Here is an 18,498-nt window from a genome sequence, read left to right as displayed (position 1 = left end):
TTTTAGTCTTGGCCAGGCTTTGTGCTAATGTGGTGCCCCTTCCATGTTTTGGAGGAGAGTGCTATTGATTGCTACTGGCCATGATAGAGGCTATATGCTCTGACTTCACATCTAGAGGCAACAATGCTGCTGAATACTAGGTGCTGGAAGCCACAGGAGGAGAGTGCTCTTGTGCTTGGGTCTTGCTTGCTGGTTTCTCATAGGCATCTGGTTGGCCACAGCGAGAACAGGATATTGGACTAGATTGGCCACTGGCCTGATACAGGATCTTATGTTCTTAAGACCTATGACTCACTAGATGAGAGCTGTAGTCCAAAGCATTTGCATGGTTCCAGGTTGGCAAAGCCTGCTTTAGGCTTTTGTCCAAAGTACAAAAATTGTAAAGGCTCAGCTGCTAAAGCCACATTAAGTCTAAGCTAATTCAGCCAAAATAAAAACTGGCACCAAGGTCAGCTTTTGTACATTACAGCTTTTATAGGACCCTCAGATACTAAAACTGTCTTTGGTGTCTTCCCTTAAATAAACGGGAAGCCAGGTTTGGTTGGAAGACATTTTTTTCCTGGTCACAGAAATGAACCTAAATGAAAAGGGCTTGATGCAGAATAGTCTGTTAAAAAGAGAGTAAGGTACAGCTCAGGGAAACACCTTGTGCATATGGTTTATTGCAACTAATTTCACCCTTGCTGGTATGGTACACTGAAGTTCATTGTATTCAACGGAACTGACACTTTTATTCTTAGTAGTAATTAGTTTCAGATCAAGCCACAAGCAGTGCAGAATGAGACCACTTCTCAAAACAAAGTAGGGGCTGGAAGAGTGAGGAGAGAAAAAGAATGGAAGGCTAAAATGTACATTATACAAACCCAAACTAAATCCCAGAACCAAGCAAACGGAAGACCATGACCTCCAGATCCTTAGGGGTTTGACCTGCATGTGCATACAAGCTACCTGCTCTGCGGGGGGGGGGGGGGGGGGCTTCTAATTTCTCTCCAAGTAACCTTAGCACCATTAACACCCAAGAGCAGCAGAAAGGGCATTACTCTCTCTTGCCTAGCTGAATACAATTGGCCTCCAGAACCCATCAGATTACTCAGGAAAGCCTTCCCAAAGTACCTTTCCCCAGCTTTTGCCCTTTGGGGAAAAGATTAAAAATAGCAGGTATAAGTTGAATTATTTCCTCCTCCACTACCCCCCCCCCCCAATTCTTTATAAGCAGCGCTAATCAAAACGACACAACAATCAGTGTATGCTCTATAGCCAGGTTCCTTTAGTTACCAATTTGCCAGGAGCAGATGTTATCACCCAGCCCACTGCAGTCAGTAGACTCCTTTTCACACAGGCCGGAAGCATCAGGAGCTCCCTGCCTGCTTCAAGTGACAAGCAAGTGTGCCGTCCTGACCACAGTATTATTCCCAGGTCAAAGGAGTTATACTTGGCACAGCCCTGGCACTTTGGCTTCTGCGATGCAATACTTTGTTTTGGTATTAACTGGACAAGTAATCCTTTTTAATTCCTATGCACCTTCCCAAGTCCCAGAAACAGACTTATTCTGCTCAAACTTAAATACTTTTTTTTCTATAGCAGCAAAAACACAAAAGCAAACAAAAGAGAACCAGGTGAAGAAATCTGTCCGTTAGTATGATCACTTGGTATGAACCACTGAAGTGCTGAACAGCAACTTTTGCTTCTGCTTCTTTTTCCTGCCTCTTTTTTCCTCTGTAAAAGAAACAACAGCCTGAGTCACCAGAAGCAACATGTTCCATATCAGAGATGCTAAACTAATGACTTACTCCAAAGAAGCAATTTCCTTTTATATATGCACACACACCCTGCAATAAGGGATCATCCTGCAACTACAGGAGCCCATTTAGGCCTTTGACTTGTTGCTGGACTCCAGCTCCCATCAGCCACAGCAGCCTGCATGGCCCAGGATGATGGAAAATATATAGTCCAGCAACTTCTGCAGGGCCACAGGTTCACTGTCCCTGGGCTAAATAAAAACTCATCCCTGGAAATATAGAACCAGGGCAGGCTTCCTGTGGGAAGGCGTCCACTGGCAAGCTCATTCTCAAGCCCCCTATCCTTTGGATCAAAAACTTTCGGCTTCACATTCAAGCCTTTGAAACATGGATGCCTGGCTGGTCACTGGCCAGAGCAAGGGTGGGGACATAGTCAGTGGCAGTAGGTCCCATGACGAACCCTGCACATCTCAGAGAGTCAAGCTGGCCCAGTAAACTCCCACAGCATCAGAGCAAAGATGACTGTGAGACTGTATAAGCATTGTTCAACATATCTAGCTAGGTTTGCCCTTCACTGTGCTCCAATATTATGTACGACTATCAGAAGCACCTGAATTGGAGATGGCCATGTCAGGCATCACCCAAGAGGGACATTGCAAATGTACCATAGACAAGCGGTTGTGCAAGTCTCCCCCTACATCAGCGTTAAGGAGCTGAACAACTGAGCGCCCCCACCCACACTACTGGGCTATTTCCCATCTCTTCTCTTACCCAAGAGATGGTCAGAAGTGGACGGCTTGTCCAGTTTCAGGAAGGCTGCCTCGATAGCTTGGCTGAAGGAGTTCTGGAAACTAGGCACAGGTACACGGTCCGAGTTATCGCTCTCCCCATCACTGTCTCCTGGAGCGGGCGGAGCCAGGGTGGAGTTTTCCTCTGAAATAAAAGCGGCTGTTTTTAAATCACTGGGGAGTCTGAACAGGCCTCTGTCATAAGTGCTCTGAGGCACCACTGAAAAGAAACACACATAGACACCTCTGATATCCTTCCATTGTAAGACAAAGGCTTTTATAAATTGAGACAGGCCTTTGGCTTGGCTGACTTTATTTATGGATCCTTGTAACTTGCTCTAATGTAGTCACTATTTGGTGTTTCATTGCTAGCGACTTTATTTTTTATTTAAAAATGTGACAAACATCTTTAACCATTTTATCGTAATTTTTTATGATTGGTGTTAACCATCTTGGGTGCCATATATAGAAAGGTTGGCTATAAATTGAGATAGACTCAACTCTACAAAGGTGCTGCCTCTTGGAGACACTAAGCTAAGAAGAATCACTTTGCTTACCTTTCTTCTTTGGCTGAAAACTATTCCATGTTTCTGGTTTAGCTTTTCCAGCCCTCAGCATCTACCAAAAACAAGTACAAGAGTCAGATCAGCCTCACGCTACCAATCTGTGACTAAAGGTGGCTTGAGATCAATGGAGGGCATTTCAACAGGACAGCTAAAGCTACTTTAAAGGTTAACGTCAGGAGCTGGAGTAAGGAATAGGTCAGGAATAAAGCACCTGATGTCAGTGAAGTTAACTCATTATTCAAAGAAACAAGAACAGCTCTGTCCTAGTGGTCACAGCTGATGTCGCCCACCACTCTGCATCCAACCAGCCCATGACAGTTATTGATAGCAAACACCTTTTCGTTGTTTACTCAGAAGTGATAAAGCAGTGTGGACAATTTTGTAGTTCTGGGTTCAGGCTTCATTTATGCTTGAATCACAAGCAGATTCCTTAAACAATTCTCATAATGAAGAACTGATTGGGTGCAGCGGAAAGTCCTGCACAAAGCACACACCTGGGCAAAGGAGGGGAGGGTAGATTCCTCCTCCAGATTTCCAACAAAGAGTGAAGGGCTGCCAAGACTGCCTGCGGGAGACAGTGGAGTATACATGGACTCTGCAAGGAGAAAAATCACACATTTACTATACAAACTAAGAGGCATGAGAACAGGTATGGGCCTCTCATGCACCTGTGCATCCTTCTTTCTCAGGCACTGGTCTTCCAAGTCTCATTAGTTTCATGTTTGATGCTATTTTAAATTCAGGAACACCTTCCTTCCAGTAGCTGCTATTCAGGTGTTCCCGTCTTTTGTCTGCATTATCCCACCCATGGATGATTCTGCTAAGGAAGTGGAAGTAAACCTTTAGAGAGTGATCACAGTAGCTAGGTACCCAGGTCTTTTTCAGCTGCTCACCTGATTGAGAAATGGGACTTGAACCAACAGGAGAGAGCAGAGCATCACTCTGGTTCTCAGTGCCTGCATACTCTCCTGAGCATGCGCTGAAGGCAGGGAACTGCTGCAAGTTCTCTAAAGCAATATGAACTTCTGGATCTAGACAGAAAACCAAAAGTTTTATCTCTGTGAGAAAAGTTATTCACTCCTATGCCAATGATTCAGATCAATTCAAGTGACATCTACTCCCTCGTGCATCTTCTTCCTTTTCAGAGGGGTGTTAAAGCCATATTGCCATTGAGAAATTCATTAGCTTCAATGCTTAAAATATGGCATTCCCACCACCTGCCATTTCTACATACTCACTGGCCTGTTTCAAATTATACCACCACAACCCCGGTCACAAAAGGCCAACGTGAGTCACAACCGCCCCCTCTCCTCCCACTTACTAAGGTGCTTCCATCTACACCAATCGTCAGACCAAGCAGTTCTTTATAGAAGAGGAGGGCAAGGTTACCACTTACATCTGCCTTGCTTCTTGTTCTCCTCCATCTCAATCCTGCGCTCCCGACGTCGCTCATCACGAGCTTTCTTCTGTCTCAGACGCTTCCTTTTCTCAATGTCATCTAAGAGCCATTGGGAGAGTTCCCAGGTGAGACAGACTGCTCAGAACAGCAAAGAAAAAGCACCTTCCCTGTTCCTTCCCTGTCCCCCTTTGGTAGTAGTCACCAGTGGCACCTCCTTTAGAAGCCCAACAATGATGGGGTTTCAGTTTCCATTTTCTGTTGCAGGATTAGACTTCACAGTTTTCCAATATTTGTTTCCAAACCCAAGCACACCCACATCCATTACATGCCCCCCTCTCTTCTCAGCACTGAGCCTTAAATCAGGGTGGCTAACATGGTGCCCTCTAGATACTGTTGGACGGCAACCCCCATCATTCCTGACAACTGGCCAAGCTGGCATGGGATTGATGGGATTTGGGAGTCCAACAACAACATTGGGAGGACACCATACCGGCTACTCCCATTTTATGTTATGTGGAAAGCAACTCTTCAGCTACAACTGGGAATTGCAACAGAAAAACAGAACTTCCCAATGCTCACCTGAGAACATCTGCAGTGTTTCCTTCGAAATGATAGGAGGCTTCAAAGCTAGTTCACAGATACTGAACTCACAGGTGAGTGGCAAATGACACAGGTAACGATGACGCTGCCGCACGTCCTGCAGGTGGGGTTGGGGGTTTAGAAAGAAGAGAGCTGGTTGTGCAACCTTCAAACACACCTCCCTGCCTGGGCATATGACAACGCATAACAGAAATGTTGATTTTTTTGGCGAATTTACTTAGAAATAGCTCAAAAAATGAAGATTTTTGGGGGAGATTTTGAAAGAAAAACTAAACTTTTGTGTCTGGATTTTCAATTTTTGAAATATGGTAACCCTACCCCATACCCATTCCCTGAAGTCATGTTGTGTAAAGAGAATGCTGGTCAATGTAAATAAAAAATGCCTTATTTTTACCAAATAAAGCCAAGCCAGTGCCAGTTATGAGTATTTCCAAGTGTGAGAAACACTCAAGTGCACCTAAACCCGCCTCCCGGCACACAGCCAGAAAATCATTCCAGGACATAATAAATTCTTGCAAAGGCAAAATCTATGAAGGTACCTATACCTCAGACAATAGCTCAGCCACAGTCAAAATACACACTCAGGGCAATCCTGGGTGTCGTTACCTCTGTCATGGAGTGGCCAGATATCTCCACCACGGTGGCTGTGATTTTCTCTGGGCTCTTCTCCAGGCTGCCGTACTCGTGCACAAGACAGCGGACATTCACTGGGTGAAGGTACAGGCACTGCCCGTCCTCAGCTACAGCATTGGAAGAGAAGTTGCAGGACAGTTATGGAAAGCAGGGGAAACAGGGCAACGCGCCCTGCTCTCTTGACCCACTTACGAGACACAGCAGCCCCAAGTCTACACAGTGCTCCTCTGTATGCACCTGGGGCTGCTGCACATAGGTTTTTAATTGCCAAATGCCACTTAAGCAGCATATAAATTAATAATAATTAATAAGAGGAATAATCCAGTAGGGTATTTGATTCTGCCTTGAATAGCCACCTCACTCCAGTTCCAAACGTCAATTGCAAACCACCTTTGAGACTCTAGCAGGGACTGCTGTTCAATAGTGTTTCGCTTAATTATGGCATCCCCGGAAATGCAGTGGGTCATTAAGCCTTTATTTGCACTTCTGAGAGTCCATATTGATGTTTCGCTTTCCCCTCTCCCAGCATCACTACCACTGCCTCCAAAACTAGAACATAGCAGATTCTCCTTATTTCTGAGAGCAGAGTACCAAAGAATCTCCTGTTTTCTTCAGGGAAGTAGCTCTCAATCCATCCTTGGGAACCAATAACCTAAGAGCCCCCTTTGTGTGTAGCACCCACCTACACCCAGGTAGCACAAAACAGGGAGGGCATCGCTCCACAGGGCACTGACAACCCCTCATTTTTTGTTCTGCTATGTGTCTCTGCCTCAACCAAAGCTCTTAAGGCCTTTTCCCCGCCCCCAAAAGGCTGGCTTCCCTTGAAGAAAGTTATTGTTGGTGAAGCATGTCACACAGTGATCTTCTGAAGCCTTACATCAGGGGTGGGGTACCTCAGGCCTGGGGTCCTAATGCAGCCCCCCAAGCTTCTCTGTTTGGCCCCTCAGGACCCTCCCCTATGCCAGGCCTCTCTCCTCTGTACCCTCTGTGAGCAGATTTGCCTAGCTGGAATGGATCCTTGAATTATGATAGTATCTCTTGCTCATTTGGATGAAAGGTAGAGAGACATTGTGTGTCCACTGCACAAACATGTAGCCATATCCATCACACTATGTACTTTTTGCCTTTGGCCTGTCCACCACTGACATGCTGCCCCCCAGAAGGCTCCCCACGAGGAAATGCAGACCTTGAACTGCGAAAGGCTTCCCTACCCTTGCCTTGACATTGTTGAGCTAACCTTGATAGAAGTAGTAGAAAGGGGTGGTGCTTGGGTGCCCACTGCTGAATGCTGTTTCAGGTTTCTCGCAGGCAGGTTCAGGCAGACTGGCTCCTTCCATCTCACTTGTGCCCGGTAGGTCCCTGCCAGATTCCTCGGCATCATCCACTCCCACTGCCTCTTCCACCTCAAAAGGGGGCAGGACAGCAGCCGCAGAATCTACAGGAGGTGGCTCCAGGATTTCTTCTTCAAAAGCAGAGAGATACTCCAGAATAGGCTGTTAAGAATAGAGAGTTGTTGATATCCATCTTTCTCAACCCATTCAAGCAAGCAAGTTATCTCTGCCATCTCTTTCCTGAAGTCACCCTGGAGTGTTTAGCTTAATGGTCTCTGGGGCACAAGGACTGAAGCTAGGTTCACCCCATTCTAATGACCTTAAAATAGTTATTGAATAGAGTGAGATAACAATATTTCAAAAGCACTCAAGCTCTCACCTTCCTCTCCTGGGTCGCTACTACTACTGCTACTGCTTCTTTGTCAGATGACTCCGTCACAATGAGAGCCTCCACAGCTGCCGTGGTTCCTGCAACATCACTCTCTCTGCTTTTGTCGGACATCAAGTTTCCCTCTCGATCCTAAAAGCCAAGCCAAACATTGTTAATTTCAGCATCACATCAACAGCCTGATGCTCTCCAGATGTTTCAGACTGCTCCTCTTGATGTTTAACCATCACTTACGCCCTTCCAGAGAACAAGAAACAGGCACTGGTGACAGTGGCAACAAACTACCTGGGTTCTGTGTGACTTAAGGTCAAACCCATCTTGCAAGGTTATTGTGAAGATGAAAGAGAAAACTGGAAGCAAGAGTAAACTGATGAGTCAAGATGAAAGAGTAAACTGGAAAAAAACCCTTAAAAACCATTATTCCTAAATAAATAAATAAAGACAAGCCTACCCAGATACTTAGAAATGCTGATGTGGTTTTTAATCTCTTTTAGTATATTAATTTCTTGCATGTTTTAATGTATTGCACATTTCCCCTGATTTTATGGCATGACCTTTTTGTAAACTGCTTTGAGGGTTTTTACAATCAAATGGTGTATAAATTTTTACAAAATAAATATTCCTATTTGCTCAAGCTACAACTTCAGCAGTATTTGTGCTTGTCAACACCCCTCCCCCCCAAAAAACCCCCCACCCTTTGGCCACCTGCCAAAATAGGGAAATACACAATAAAAATGCTCGGAGTCACTCACATTGAACAGGTGCCATGAGCAACTAGTAAAACCCACGGATTTCCCTACATCACATTACTCAAAACCCGGCGATGCCTCACCTTCAGCTCCTGAATGGCAGCCTCAATGAAACATGCTTCAGGTGTGTGCTTGTCCTCCTCATACTGGCGCAAGAGTGCCACCTTCTCCTCCAGGATAACCTCCTGCAGCACCTGAGCCTTGGAGGCCAGAAGCAGCTTGGAGTACTGTCCATGTTGCTCATCTGGACAAAGACATGCCAAGTTAATGGTACACTGAGATGAACGTAGCCATCCAGTTGGAAGACATCCTACAAGTTAACACTCTTGTGATCTGCTTGCTGTCTTGATAGCCACAGCCTGCATTTATGCCAGAGGTGCAGCAATGCTTTCCCAGCTGTTTAGGGGCTCTAGAGGCCTTCCCTAGCAACCACAGGGGTTGCTCCCCTCCATTAAATTAGGCTTGAAAGAAGCCTTCACTTGCAGCCTATATACTAGGCTGCAGCGAGTGCTTGGCTGCCTGGGATGTGTGGTGCCCGTGACAGTCTCTCTGGATTGCAAGGACTGTCAGCACTCCCTGCTTTACCACCTGAAACCTTTTGTTCATTCTCTATCTGCTATTAAGGTCCAACGGACCCCTTTGAAGTCCCAGGTGGAAAGATATAGCTCCACTGATTTTTGAAGTCCCAGCTGGAAAGATATAGCTCCACTCCAAGACTGATTTTTGTGCTGCTCCTATTCATTTCAAGGCAGCTCAAGCCAGAAAACTTTGTACTAGATTATGCCCCAGATACTGCACAAATGGCAGCAAGGTCTACCCAACTTCCCTCTTTGCCGCTCACCTCCTAGATGAATAGGCTGTTCCACATTCACCAGCTTTGACTTGGGCTGCGGTATCAAGACACCTTTCCCCCGTCGCATCAGTTGCATGGTAATTGTGTCGCCAATTGCATACTGACGGGTTTCCAAAGCAACAACGCTGCAAAAACAAAAGGGAAGTGATGAGCGATAGGTGACTTGTGAGCCAATAAAAAATAAGGCATCGCTCAGAGAACCTCTTTTACCTTTTCAGGTCTTTCTTGTGAATCGAGCCATAACAGATGGGGCACTTACTCCAAGTCTTCTCACTCAAAGAGAGATAATGCAGGATGCATGCCCAGCAGAAGATGTGCCCACAGCGAGTGATCTTGGCAGCAGTAGGCGGGTATAAGCATATTGGGCAAGAGGGGACTTCATGGCTGCAAATCCGCTGCGAAAGTGCAACAGAGTACCATTTACTATGCTATCATTTCACTCTAAAATATGACTTTAATAGACTGGAGAACTGAGCCTAAACTCAAGTGGTAAGTGTAAGTTTGTGTAATAAAGCTTTCAAGGCAAGTGCATTGCTACTTACCACTTGTTCCACAAAGTCCCAGTTGACCAAGGTGTCTGGGTCAGTGAAATGAACTGTGTAGTCCTGGTCATCACACACCACAAACTGGCAGCTGGAAAGCAAACACAGAAAAAACAGAAAATATTGAATACTTATCTGAGGCTAAGCTATCTGAAAAGAATCCAGAAATACAGGTATTCAGGATCACAATTACCGTATTTTTCGCTCTATAACACGCAGATTTTTTCTCCTAAAAAGGAAGGGGAAATGTCTGTGCGTGTTATGCAGCGAATGTGTGGTCCCTGGAGCCGAAAAATGAGGCAAAAATCAAACCGCGCTTCAGGGAGAAGGGAGCTCCGTGAGAGAGGAAGTGGTGGCTTTCCTGCATTCTGCCTCAGGGTCTTACTGCCCACCCTGCTCTGTTTCGTTACTGTGTTTGCTCAAACGGAACAAAGAGCAGGGAAAGCCCCTCCCCTCCAGGCAAGTAGAGGGGAGAGCAGAGCGTCCCTCGTTCTATCCTCTCCCTGCTCCGGAGGGAACAATGTTTGTGAAGGGAAGAGAGATTACAGGTTCGGCTTAAAATTCTGATTTGACTTCCTGCTTTTTGTTTTTGGAGACACACAGCATTCAAATATGCTTTCTTCCATTTAAAAGGATGAAATCCTTAAACAGTGTTTTGCCTGTAAATTCATGCGATCTGGAAGATTACAGTGTCTGTACCTCTTAAGGGATGGCAAAGCTTAGGTTTCGCTGCTAAATAGTTCTTAATGCAGTTAAAATGCTTTCTTCTGTCATGCTGGTGGGAGGGAGAGGGAGAGAGAGAGAGCGCAGGCTGGCTGGCTTGTGTGGGTGGGTGGGGGAAAACTTTTGCCTTCCTTTCCTCACGTTATAGCCCTCTCCTGCATTCTTAGCCTTCTGTGTTTTTCCTTCCCTCCCCACTTAAAATGTGGTTACAAAGCATGGATCCACATGGATCCTCAGGATCTTTGCATTGGGTCACCCCAAATTCACCATCAGAGCACACAGCATGTCCATGGCTACAGCCTGCCCCCCCAAAATCACACACCCATTGTTGCCTGGGGCTGCAATGGTGCAAAAACGTGGTTACAAAGCATGGATCCACATGGATCCTCAGGATCTTTGCATTGGGTCAGCCAAAATTCACCATCAGAGCACATAGCATGTCCATGGCTACAGCCTGTCCCCCCCCCAAAAAAAAATCATGCACCCACTGTTGCCTGGGGCTGCAATGGTGCAAAAACGTGGTTACAAAGCATGGATCCACATGGATCCTCAGGATCTTTGCATTGGGTCAGCCAAAATTCACCATCAGAGCACATAGCATGTCCATGGCTACAGCCTGTCCCCCCCCCCCAAAAAAAAATCATGCACCCACTGTTGCCTGGGGCTGCAATGGTGCAAAAACGTGGTTACAAAGCATGGATCCACATGGATCCTCAGGATCTTTGCATTGGGTCAGCCAAAATTCACCATCAGAGCACATAGCATGTCCATGGCTACAGCCTGTCCCCCCCCAAAAAAATCATGCACCCACTGTTGCCTGGGGCTGCAATGGTGCAAAAACGTGGTTAAAAAGTATGGGTCCACATGGATCCTCAGGATCTTTGCATTGGGTCAGCCAAAATTCACCATCAGAGCACATAGCATGTCCATGGCTACAGCCTGCCCCCCCAAAAAAATCACGCACCCACTGTTGCCTGGGGCTGCAATGGTGCAAAAACGTGGTTACAAAGCATGGATCCACAGGGATTCTCAGGATTTTTGCATTGGGTCACCCCAAATTCACCATCAGATCACATGTCTGTGGCCACAGCATGAAGCACAAAAATGATACGTCCACTGTTTCATTCAGAATATTTTTTCCCTTGTTTTCCTCCTCTAAAAACGATGTGCGTGTTATGGTCAGGTGCGTGTTATAGAGCGAAAAATACGGTATGTAAGACTTGTGATGTCATTTTATGCATTGAAAGTGATATAATTAGTTAATATACATGTTTATTCATGGGTAAACTTGTTCAGATGGCAACCAAAAACTGTAGATACTTTTATTCAATGGGGCAATGCAGTCAATTCACATTCTTTGATTTTTTGCACCAAACCTGAAATTGAAAATTCAACCTGAATGACTCTCGTTAATCACTAAGCCTGCTACTAACCATAGCAACAATTCTAATTATGTTGTGTATGTATAATAGATTTTTAAAAATCATTATTCATTACTTACACTGACAATATCAAGCTTGACTTATTATTTACTAAAAGAATTTAATGTAGCTTGTAAAACTGGTTCTTACATTAGAATTTACAGTTTGTGGAGAATATTCGCCAGAGAATTTTCTAGCAGAGAATATTCTCACCTCACGTCACTACATAGGACAACATAAAAAATAATAGCAGGATCACATTAGTACAGGGGTGGGTAGCCTATGGCCCTACAGATGTTTGACTCCCATCTCCCATCATCCCCAGGAATCATGGCCAATGGTCAAAAATGGTGGCAATTGTAGCCTGGCAACATCTGAAGGACAACAGGTTAGTCACCCCTGCCTTATTACAGTATTACTAGTATGTGGATCAACTTCATGCAGGAAGCCAATCCAACACTTACATATTTAATAAAGAATAACATGGTACCAAAGAAGAAATATTGAAAATGCCTTCATTTCCTTCAATTGTTACCTTTCAAGGCTTACTCTCAACTCACTCTCGGAATTACTACTACAAAAGGCTTCTAAAGTGTCTATAGAAACCAGAGCATAAAATTTAAAAGTGCACAATGAATCATTCTCCCTTGGGCATATGAAAGGCAACAACAACCTTGTGTTGACCTCCCACTCACTTGGCCTGTAGGAAAAGCTCCTTGCTGAAAGGCTTGTTCTCCCATCTGTTCCTCTTGCCCCAACTGCCACGGCCATTCCCAACGTAGCTTGCTTGGCCGCGAGGTTCAAAGGTGAAGTTCAGCAAGTGGTTCAGGCTAATTTTCTTGGGTCCAGAGAACTGGGCAGGGCTGAACTCTGCCCGCTGGGCCTCTGCTACCTGAAAAGACAATGAGTCACTTAGAATACACCAATAAAACAGTTTTCAAAAGCTGTGCCCCATAAACATGGTTTTTTGCACTGGTGTGTAGTGTAGGCAACACATGTACAAAGAGCATTTACTATAAAAGACTGCTGCACTGTAAGATTTAGTACACAAATGAGAGTAACACCTTCAGTGTTTTGGAGGCTCAATTCAGACAGCAATGTTCAAATCAGTCAGTTTCAAACAACTCTTATTCCACAACACACAGGAAAATTAATTTTACATCAAATTTGATAAATTACAAGCCAAACATCTGAGATCATTACTTCCTACTCAATTGCTAACTTACTTGTAAGGCCTATGATGAGCACATTTTACAGCATGAAATACCAATTGGTATTGCTAACAACTGGTATTTCAAATAAACAGATTACACTGTCTGTCAGATAAATTTTAGCTGCAGAAGAGGCCAGGTCAGATATGGAGACACAAATGTAGATCTTTCAACAGTTTCATCCATTCCTTACATATCTTTCTGCTAGTTGTACAAGCAAAACTTAACACACTACAGACTCATCAAAACAAAACAAAACACTATTTGTGGTACTTTAGGCATGGCATGTCCCATTGTGGCTGCATAAAAGAAGGGTTTTGATGTTTTTAAAAATGGATGTTATCCACCCCTGGATAAGGGGCAGCAATTGAAGATAAGCTTCCTAACAGGTAAAGGAAAGAACTTATCGCACAACACTTTCTAGTTGCTGTTCTAGCTTCCTCCACAGCTGTTGGCACCAATTTAGATTTGAAGATGAGGTAAAAATCACTATACAGAATCCTTTCCCATTTTTCAGAACACAGCAAAAGAGCACAAGCACATTCTACACAAGATATGTAGCATCACCATGCAATCATCCCGTCCCAAGAAATATGGCTGGTCCGGCGAGACAGATTCTCACCTCATCTCGTCTTCCACCATTAGAAGAAGAGCTAAAAGGTTTGCTGCCACTGCCATGCCCACCCCTCTGAGGGGGCATCTTATTAAAAGCTTTGCTTTTCTGTGAAGAGGAGCGACGGGATTGGCTGGCGAAGTTATCATTTTTGGGATACGAAGTTTCTCGTTTACGATTATAACGCTGTTTGGATCCACTTGCATTTTTTCCATCTAGAAAAAGAGATAAAGCAGTGGCTTTTTAAGAAAGCAATCCAAGTTCAGAGTCTCAGGGCTGGAAAATGGAATCTTGACTACAACTAAGCTAATCACCTTCAAGTAACCCCTACTGCAACATGCAGCATATACCATGTTAAAGCAACAAAAAATCAGTAGGATAACCCAGGAGAAGCTTTATCAAGAAGCAGAACACCACATGCAACCCGAAAAGTCACAGAAGCAACAAAATACATGTTTAGTTATTGCAAGGATGCATCCACATTGTTTTATGGGCTTTGTTACTACTCATCCCCAGAAAAAGCTACTTGAATATTTGTCTATTTTAACAGTGCTATTCTATACACGTCCACTGAAAAGTCCCATTGAATTCAGTGGGGTTTACTACCAATTAACTTGGTAAAATACTGCAGTCTCAGTGGTTTGTATTATTCATTGTTTTAAATTATGCCAAGAGAAAACTGCTAGCGAACATATAGTTGACATTAGACCATGTGATTGAGCCTGTCTATAGTAAATAGTTCTGTTTGTAAACAGTTATATAGGAGCAACGTTTTGTCTTTTTAAATGTGAATTGTTTATTTGTATGCTGAAGCTTTCTCCCCTTCAAGAGCAGCCAGTTGAACATATAGTGGGCATTTGTTGAACAAATCATATCTCTTGCATATATTGCAGTATCATGTTAAAAACTTGTTCCAGGAAGATAAACCTTTGCCTCTATTGCCACTAGTTCTGTAGTGACTCATGCAGAATAATCCGAAAGAAGAAATTACAGCTAGGGCAAAGGATAGTGCTTGCCCACATGGCTGATACTATAAAAATAGGGCAAAAAGTCTGATATCCTCATGCTCCTACCTGTGCCCAGAGCATTTTAGTCAGTCATATTTTCAGCTAGTCACACAACTTCAGCAAATACAGCTTACGTCAGGGGTAGCTAATGTGATGCTGTCCAGATGTTATGGACTAAAGCTTGCATCAGATCCCTGCTAATGGTCAGGGAAGATGGTAATTTTAGCTTACAACATCTGGAGAGTACCATGCTGGCTACCACAGTATGCACATATGGAACTTCAGTATTGCTGTTATCTACATATAGATATTTTTCAGCATGCAGAGGCACTACCATGCCATTTTATTGAGATTTTAGGTAACACTCTATTAATTGGCTGAATATGCACATTATGCTAAATTATGGTTAGTTTCCTGTGATGTAAACAAACTGAAGGAACCTCAGCAGTACACTGGGTTTTTAGACTCCTTTCTGTGCAGCTAGGAGAAAAAAGGTTGAAAGCTTTTGCATTGGGTTAACCACAGCAGTCATACTTTCTGCAACAATAAACTGCACTTACATTAACTATGGTTTAGGTTCAACAAGCCAACTTCAAACTGCAGCTTGTTTAAACCAACTACAGTGAAGATTAACTACAGTTCTGAGTCCAGACAGCACAGCAACCTGTATTCAATAGGAAACAGAAAAAAACCTTCCATACTTTCTCCTGGCTGTGCAGAGAGGAGTGGGCAGCGTAAAAACCTAAAGCTTACTGCAACTCGTCTTTCTTTTTTCTTATTATTTCAACTAGGCAATGGAGATACACCCAATAAACATATCTTAGACTAATAATCAAGACTTTTACCAACATCCAGCTGTTGTGATATCTTAATTATTTCCAGACCACTGACAAGTGAGACTCAGGGGTCTATATATATGAGGGATGGGGAACCTCTGGAGCTCCCAGACATTTGGCTATGCTGATTTATGCTAATAGGACTTGGAATCCAACAAATGTCAAAAGTTGCCTCTAAGTCTACAATAATAATGGACAATCATAGTTTGCTAATTACAACCTTAAGAGTCAAATAGCTAAACAGCTAACTACAAGTAGGGAGGGAGTAATTAGATTCCTTTACAAGCAATACAGGTGACTTCTGCAGCTTGAATCACGTATGGAAGAAGGGTGTTTTTCATGAAAGACATTTGGTAACTGCCAGCCAAGTAAAAGGTCACAATAATAGTGCAACTGCTTGTTACACTGACCTTACCAGTATTTGAGGATTACGTACTCAGAATCAGCCACTTGCACAACTAGCTATGTAGATTAGAATATAATCAGTGCCGGGACACATGGTTTGTGAAAGTCAGAAGTAGCACTTGCTCCACCCAAACCTTCTATCTCCACACTACATTCTTTAGCAGCAGCAACCAACCATTAAGTCAGTGTATCATCAGTCCAAACACAGCACTGCTTCCAATTTTGGCCATAAATACAGTGTAAGCAAGAACCCAGAAGTCACAACAAATACCCTTTGGACTTCAAAGACCATATTCCTGCAGAGAGGGAACTAATGGAAAAGGCAGAATACGATGAGAGACACAGGCAGGAGCCAAAGAGCAGCTGCAGATGAATTAAAAGAATCCTTGGATGCATTCAGCTTTAGATTAGCATCTTGACCACATAATCTAAACCTAAGATTGAGAACATAAGAAAAGCCCTGTAGGATCAGGCCAATGACCCATGTTGTCCAACATCCTATTCTCTAATAGCCATCCAGATGCTCCCAAGGGAAACCCCCAAGAAGATTGGAACACAAGAGCACTCTTCCCTAAAGCCATCCAAGTTTGTGGCCATCACTACCCCCCTATGGAAGTGAACTCCAGAGTTTAACTATGGGCTACACGTACAAGTACTTTCTTCTGTCTGTCCTGAATACCTGGCATTTTATCTGTCCTGAACTTATGTTTATGGCTGCAATCCTATACACACCAAGACGGAGAAAATCTGCAAGATGTTGTGGAACTTAAAATAATTCATACCTGCCCAAAAAGCCACTTTCAGGGCATGAGGCACCTGTGAGGTTTGGTCACACACCAGGAACACTGAAAGAAGAGGACTTTCCACCAGCCCCTCCACCTTCTTGTGGCAGGAAGTTCCTATAGGGTGCTTAAGAGCAAGACTTGTGTGCTACCCTGTATTTTAACGATGGCTTGCATTATAGCCCACCTTTTCCTCCAAGAAGCTAAAGATAACACACATGGGCTCTCTTCCTCCAGTACCCGGAACAACCCGGCTAGCTTGTTCAGGTTGTGTCTGGTCCCAGGGTCACCCAGCGAGCTTCCTGACCCGAGTGGGGATTCGAACCCTGGTCTGCCAGGTCCTAGCCTGGCACTCTAACCACCGCACCACCGGCTCTCCCTGGCACCTAGCACACACACAAACTGGAAGCCTGCCCAACTAACTCCCTTACCGCCTTTGGGCTTGGACTCTCCCCCGGCCGGGCCGGCCGAGTTAGAGCGGGGCTGCTGCCCTTTGCCTGCCGACGCCGAGGAAGAGGAGCCGGCGCCGAGGCCGGAGCCGCAGGGGTTGCTCTTGTCCATCACGTCGTGGGCCGGAGCTGCTGTTGCTGCGACGGGCGCGCTCTGGAGCATTCACGGGCGCCGCGGAGGCGCTCTTGCGGATACTGCGAAGGAGGAGGCGGCGGCTGGGGCCGAGGCCCAGGCTCATGGCCCGGCGGCGGGGTCGGCGCAGCGCAGTCGTCTCGGCCACCTTCATGGCGACATTTTCCTCACGGCTTCGCCCTGAAGAGGGAAACGGAGACAGGTAGGCCTCAAGAGCCGAGTCAGAGGCGGAGGGGGAGGCGGGGGAGCCGGCCGGGCCTGCGGGGCCCCGCGGACGGAGCGGCGGCGGCGGCCGAGAGAGAGGAGGCGGCGAGGAGGGACGGAGCCCCGCGAGGCCCGGCCCGGCCTTGGCTCGAGGGCGTCGGGAAGGCCGCAGTGTCGCCGCCCAAGGGAAGCCCCCCGGGCCGCCTCAGCCTCTCTCTCTCTCCGCACGACCGTTGCCGCCGCTGCCCTGTAATGGCGACGAATCGCCGACCACAGTGACGGCCAAGGGCCCGGATGAGGCTGTTTGGGAGAGGTGGGAGGGGCCAGCCTCGGCCCGTCGCAAGGCACGCTGGGCTTTGTCGTTTCTCCCTCTACTGACGGAACAGAATCGGAACGCGGGGAAACTACAGCTCCCGGCATGCTCTCTTCGTCCCTGCGTCGGGCCTCGCCTTTTATTGAGAGGACCAAGGAGGACAAAAATAAAAGCAACGCTTCTGGTTTGCAGCTGGACCTTGCCGCATCGCCTCATGGGATTTGTAGTAGCGACTGGACTTAACTGTCAGGGGTCCTGTACCTTTACCGTCTCTTGGTGCCAATGCCGCGATAGGATACCCAGCACAATAGTCTTGTGGAGTCTTGAAAAGTAACAAATTTACAGTATTGTTGCATAACCTTTCGTGGACTGTTAAGACAGCTCATCAGATACATGAACTGTTATACTGAATTACAGGTAGATATATAAAAGCATTTATAAACTGCTATAAATCTGATACATATGGTGTTTTATGGGGGACAGTGAAGCCGTCTCCCTCTTACAAACAGAATTATCAGTGAGCGCTAGCCCATAAACGCTTGTGCCACAGTAGATTTGTGCCACAGAGCTCTTCTGTTCTTGCAGTACAGGTAGAGTTGTTTTAGATTGCATTGCGGTCCTTATGATCGTCATGCACAAACTTTCATTTCACCCCGCAGTTGTGCTGAAGAGTCCTCCATGATGTGGTATAGCTAGGTACCACATTAAACTGTGTCTCATCATGAGAAGTTGGCAAGACGATCACGATGCATTTGCATCGTCCGAAGTAGGCATAATTTAGCATTTTCAGTGTGACCGTATATGTATCTATTC

The 18,498-nt window shown here is 45.3% G+C and overlaps 1 protein-coding gene across 1 annotated transcript; it reads right to left on the bottom strand.

Moving 5' to 3' along the window:
* Positions 1 to 642: 642 nt before the first annotated feature.
* RNF10 (ring finger protein 10) lies at positions 643 to 17,660 on the bottom strand. The gene is made up of 17 exons (XM_028711131.2): positions 17,018 to 17,660; positions 13,566 to 13,771; positions 12,428 to 12,624; positions 9,589 to 9,679; positions 9,257 to 9,441; positions 9,035 to 9,171; positions 8,277 to 8,437; positions 7,436 to 7,576; positions 6,963 to 7,218; positions 5,699 to 5,832; positions 5,072 to 5,189; positions 4,490 to 4,591; positions 3,987 to 4,124; positions 3,588 to 3,688; positions 3,085 to 3,145; positions 2,511 to 2,672; positions 643 to 1,716 (listed from the first exon to the last, which is right to left on the bottom strand). The coding sequence occupies exons 1-17, from the start codon at positions 17,196 to 17,198 to the stop codon at positions 1,643 to 1,645; spliced, it is 2,445 nt and encodes an 814-aa protein (XP_028566964.2). The 5' UTR covers positions 17,199 to 17,660; the 3' UTR covers positions 643 to 1,642.
* Between the last annotated feature and the right edge of the window lie 838 nt (positions 17,661 to 18,498).

The sequence above is a fragment of the Podarcis muralis genome, chromosome 16 (genome assembly GCF_964188315.1).
Source record: "Podarcis muralis chromosome 16, rPodMur119.hap1.1, whole genome shotgun sequence".
Lineage (NCBI taxonomy): Eukaryota > Metazoa > Chordata > Lepidosauria > Squamata > Lacertidae > Podarcis > Podarcis muralis.
This window is presented reverse-complemented; position numbering and strand designations above follow the sequence as displayed.

Excerpts from the sequence above, each read along its gene's own strand:
- RNF10 (XM_028711131.2), bottom strand. The coding sequence starts at position 17,198 with ATGCTCCAGAGCGCGCCCGTCGCAGCAACAGCAGCTCCGGCCCACGAC. Across the intron at positions 7,577-8,276 it reads CTGCCATTCAGGAGCTGAAG|GATCGAGAGGGAAACTTGAT; the intron begins GTGAGGCATCGC and ends CTTGGCTTTTAG. Across the intron at positions 1,717-2,510 it reads CACTTCTGACCATCTCTTGG|AGGAAAAAAGAGGCAGGAAA; the intron begins GTAAGAGAAGAG and ends TTTCTTTTACAG.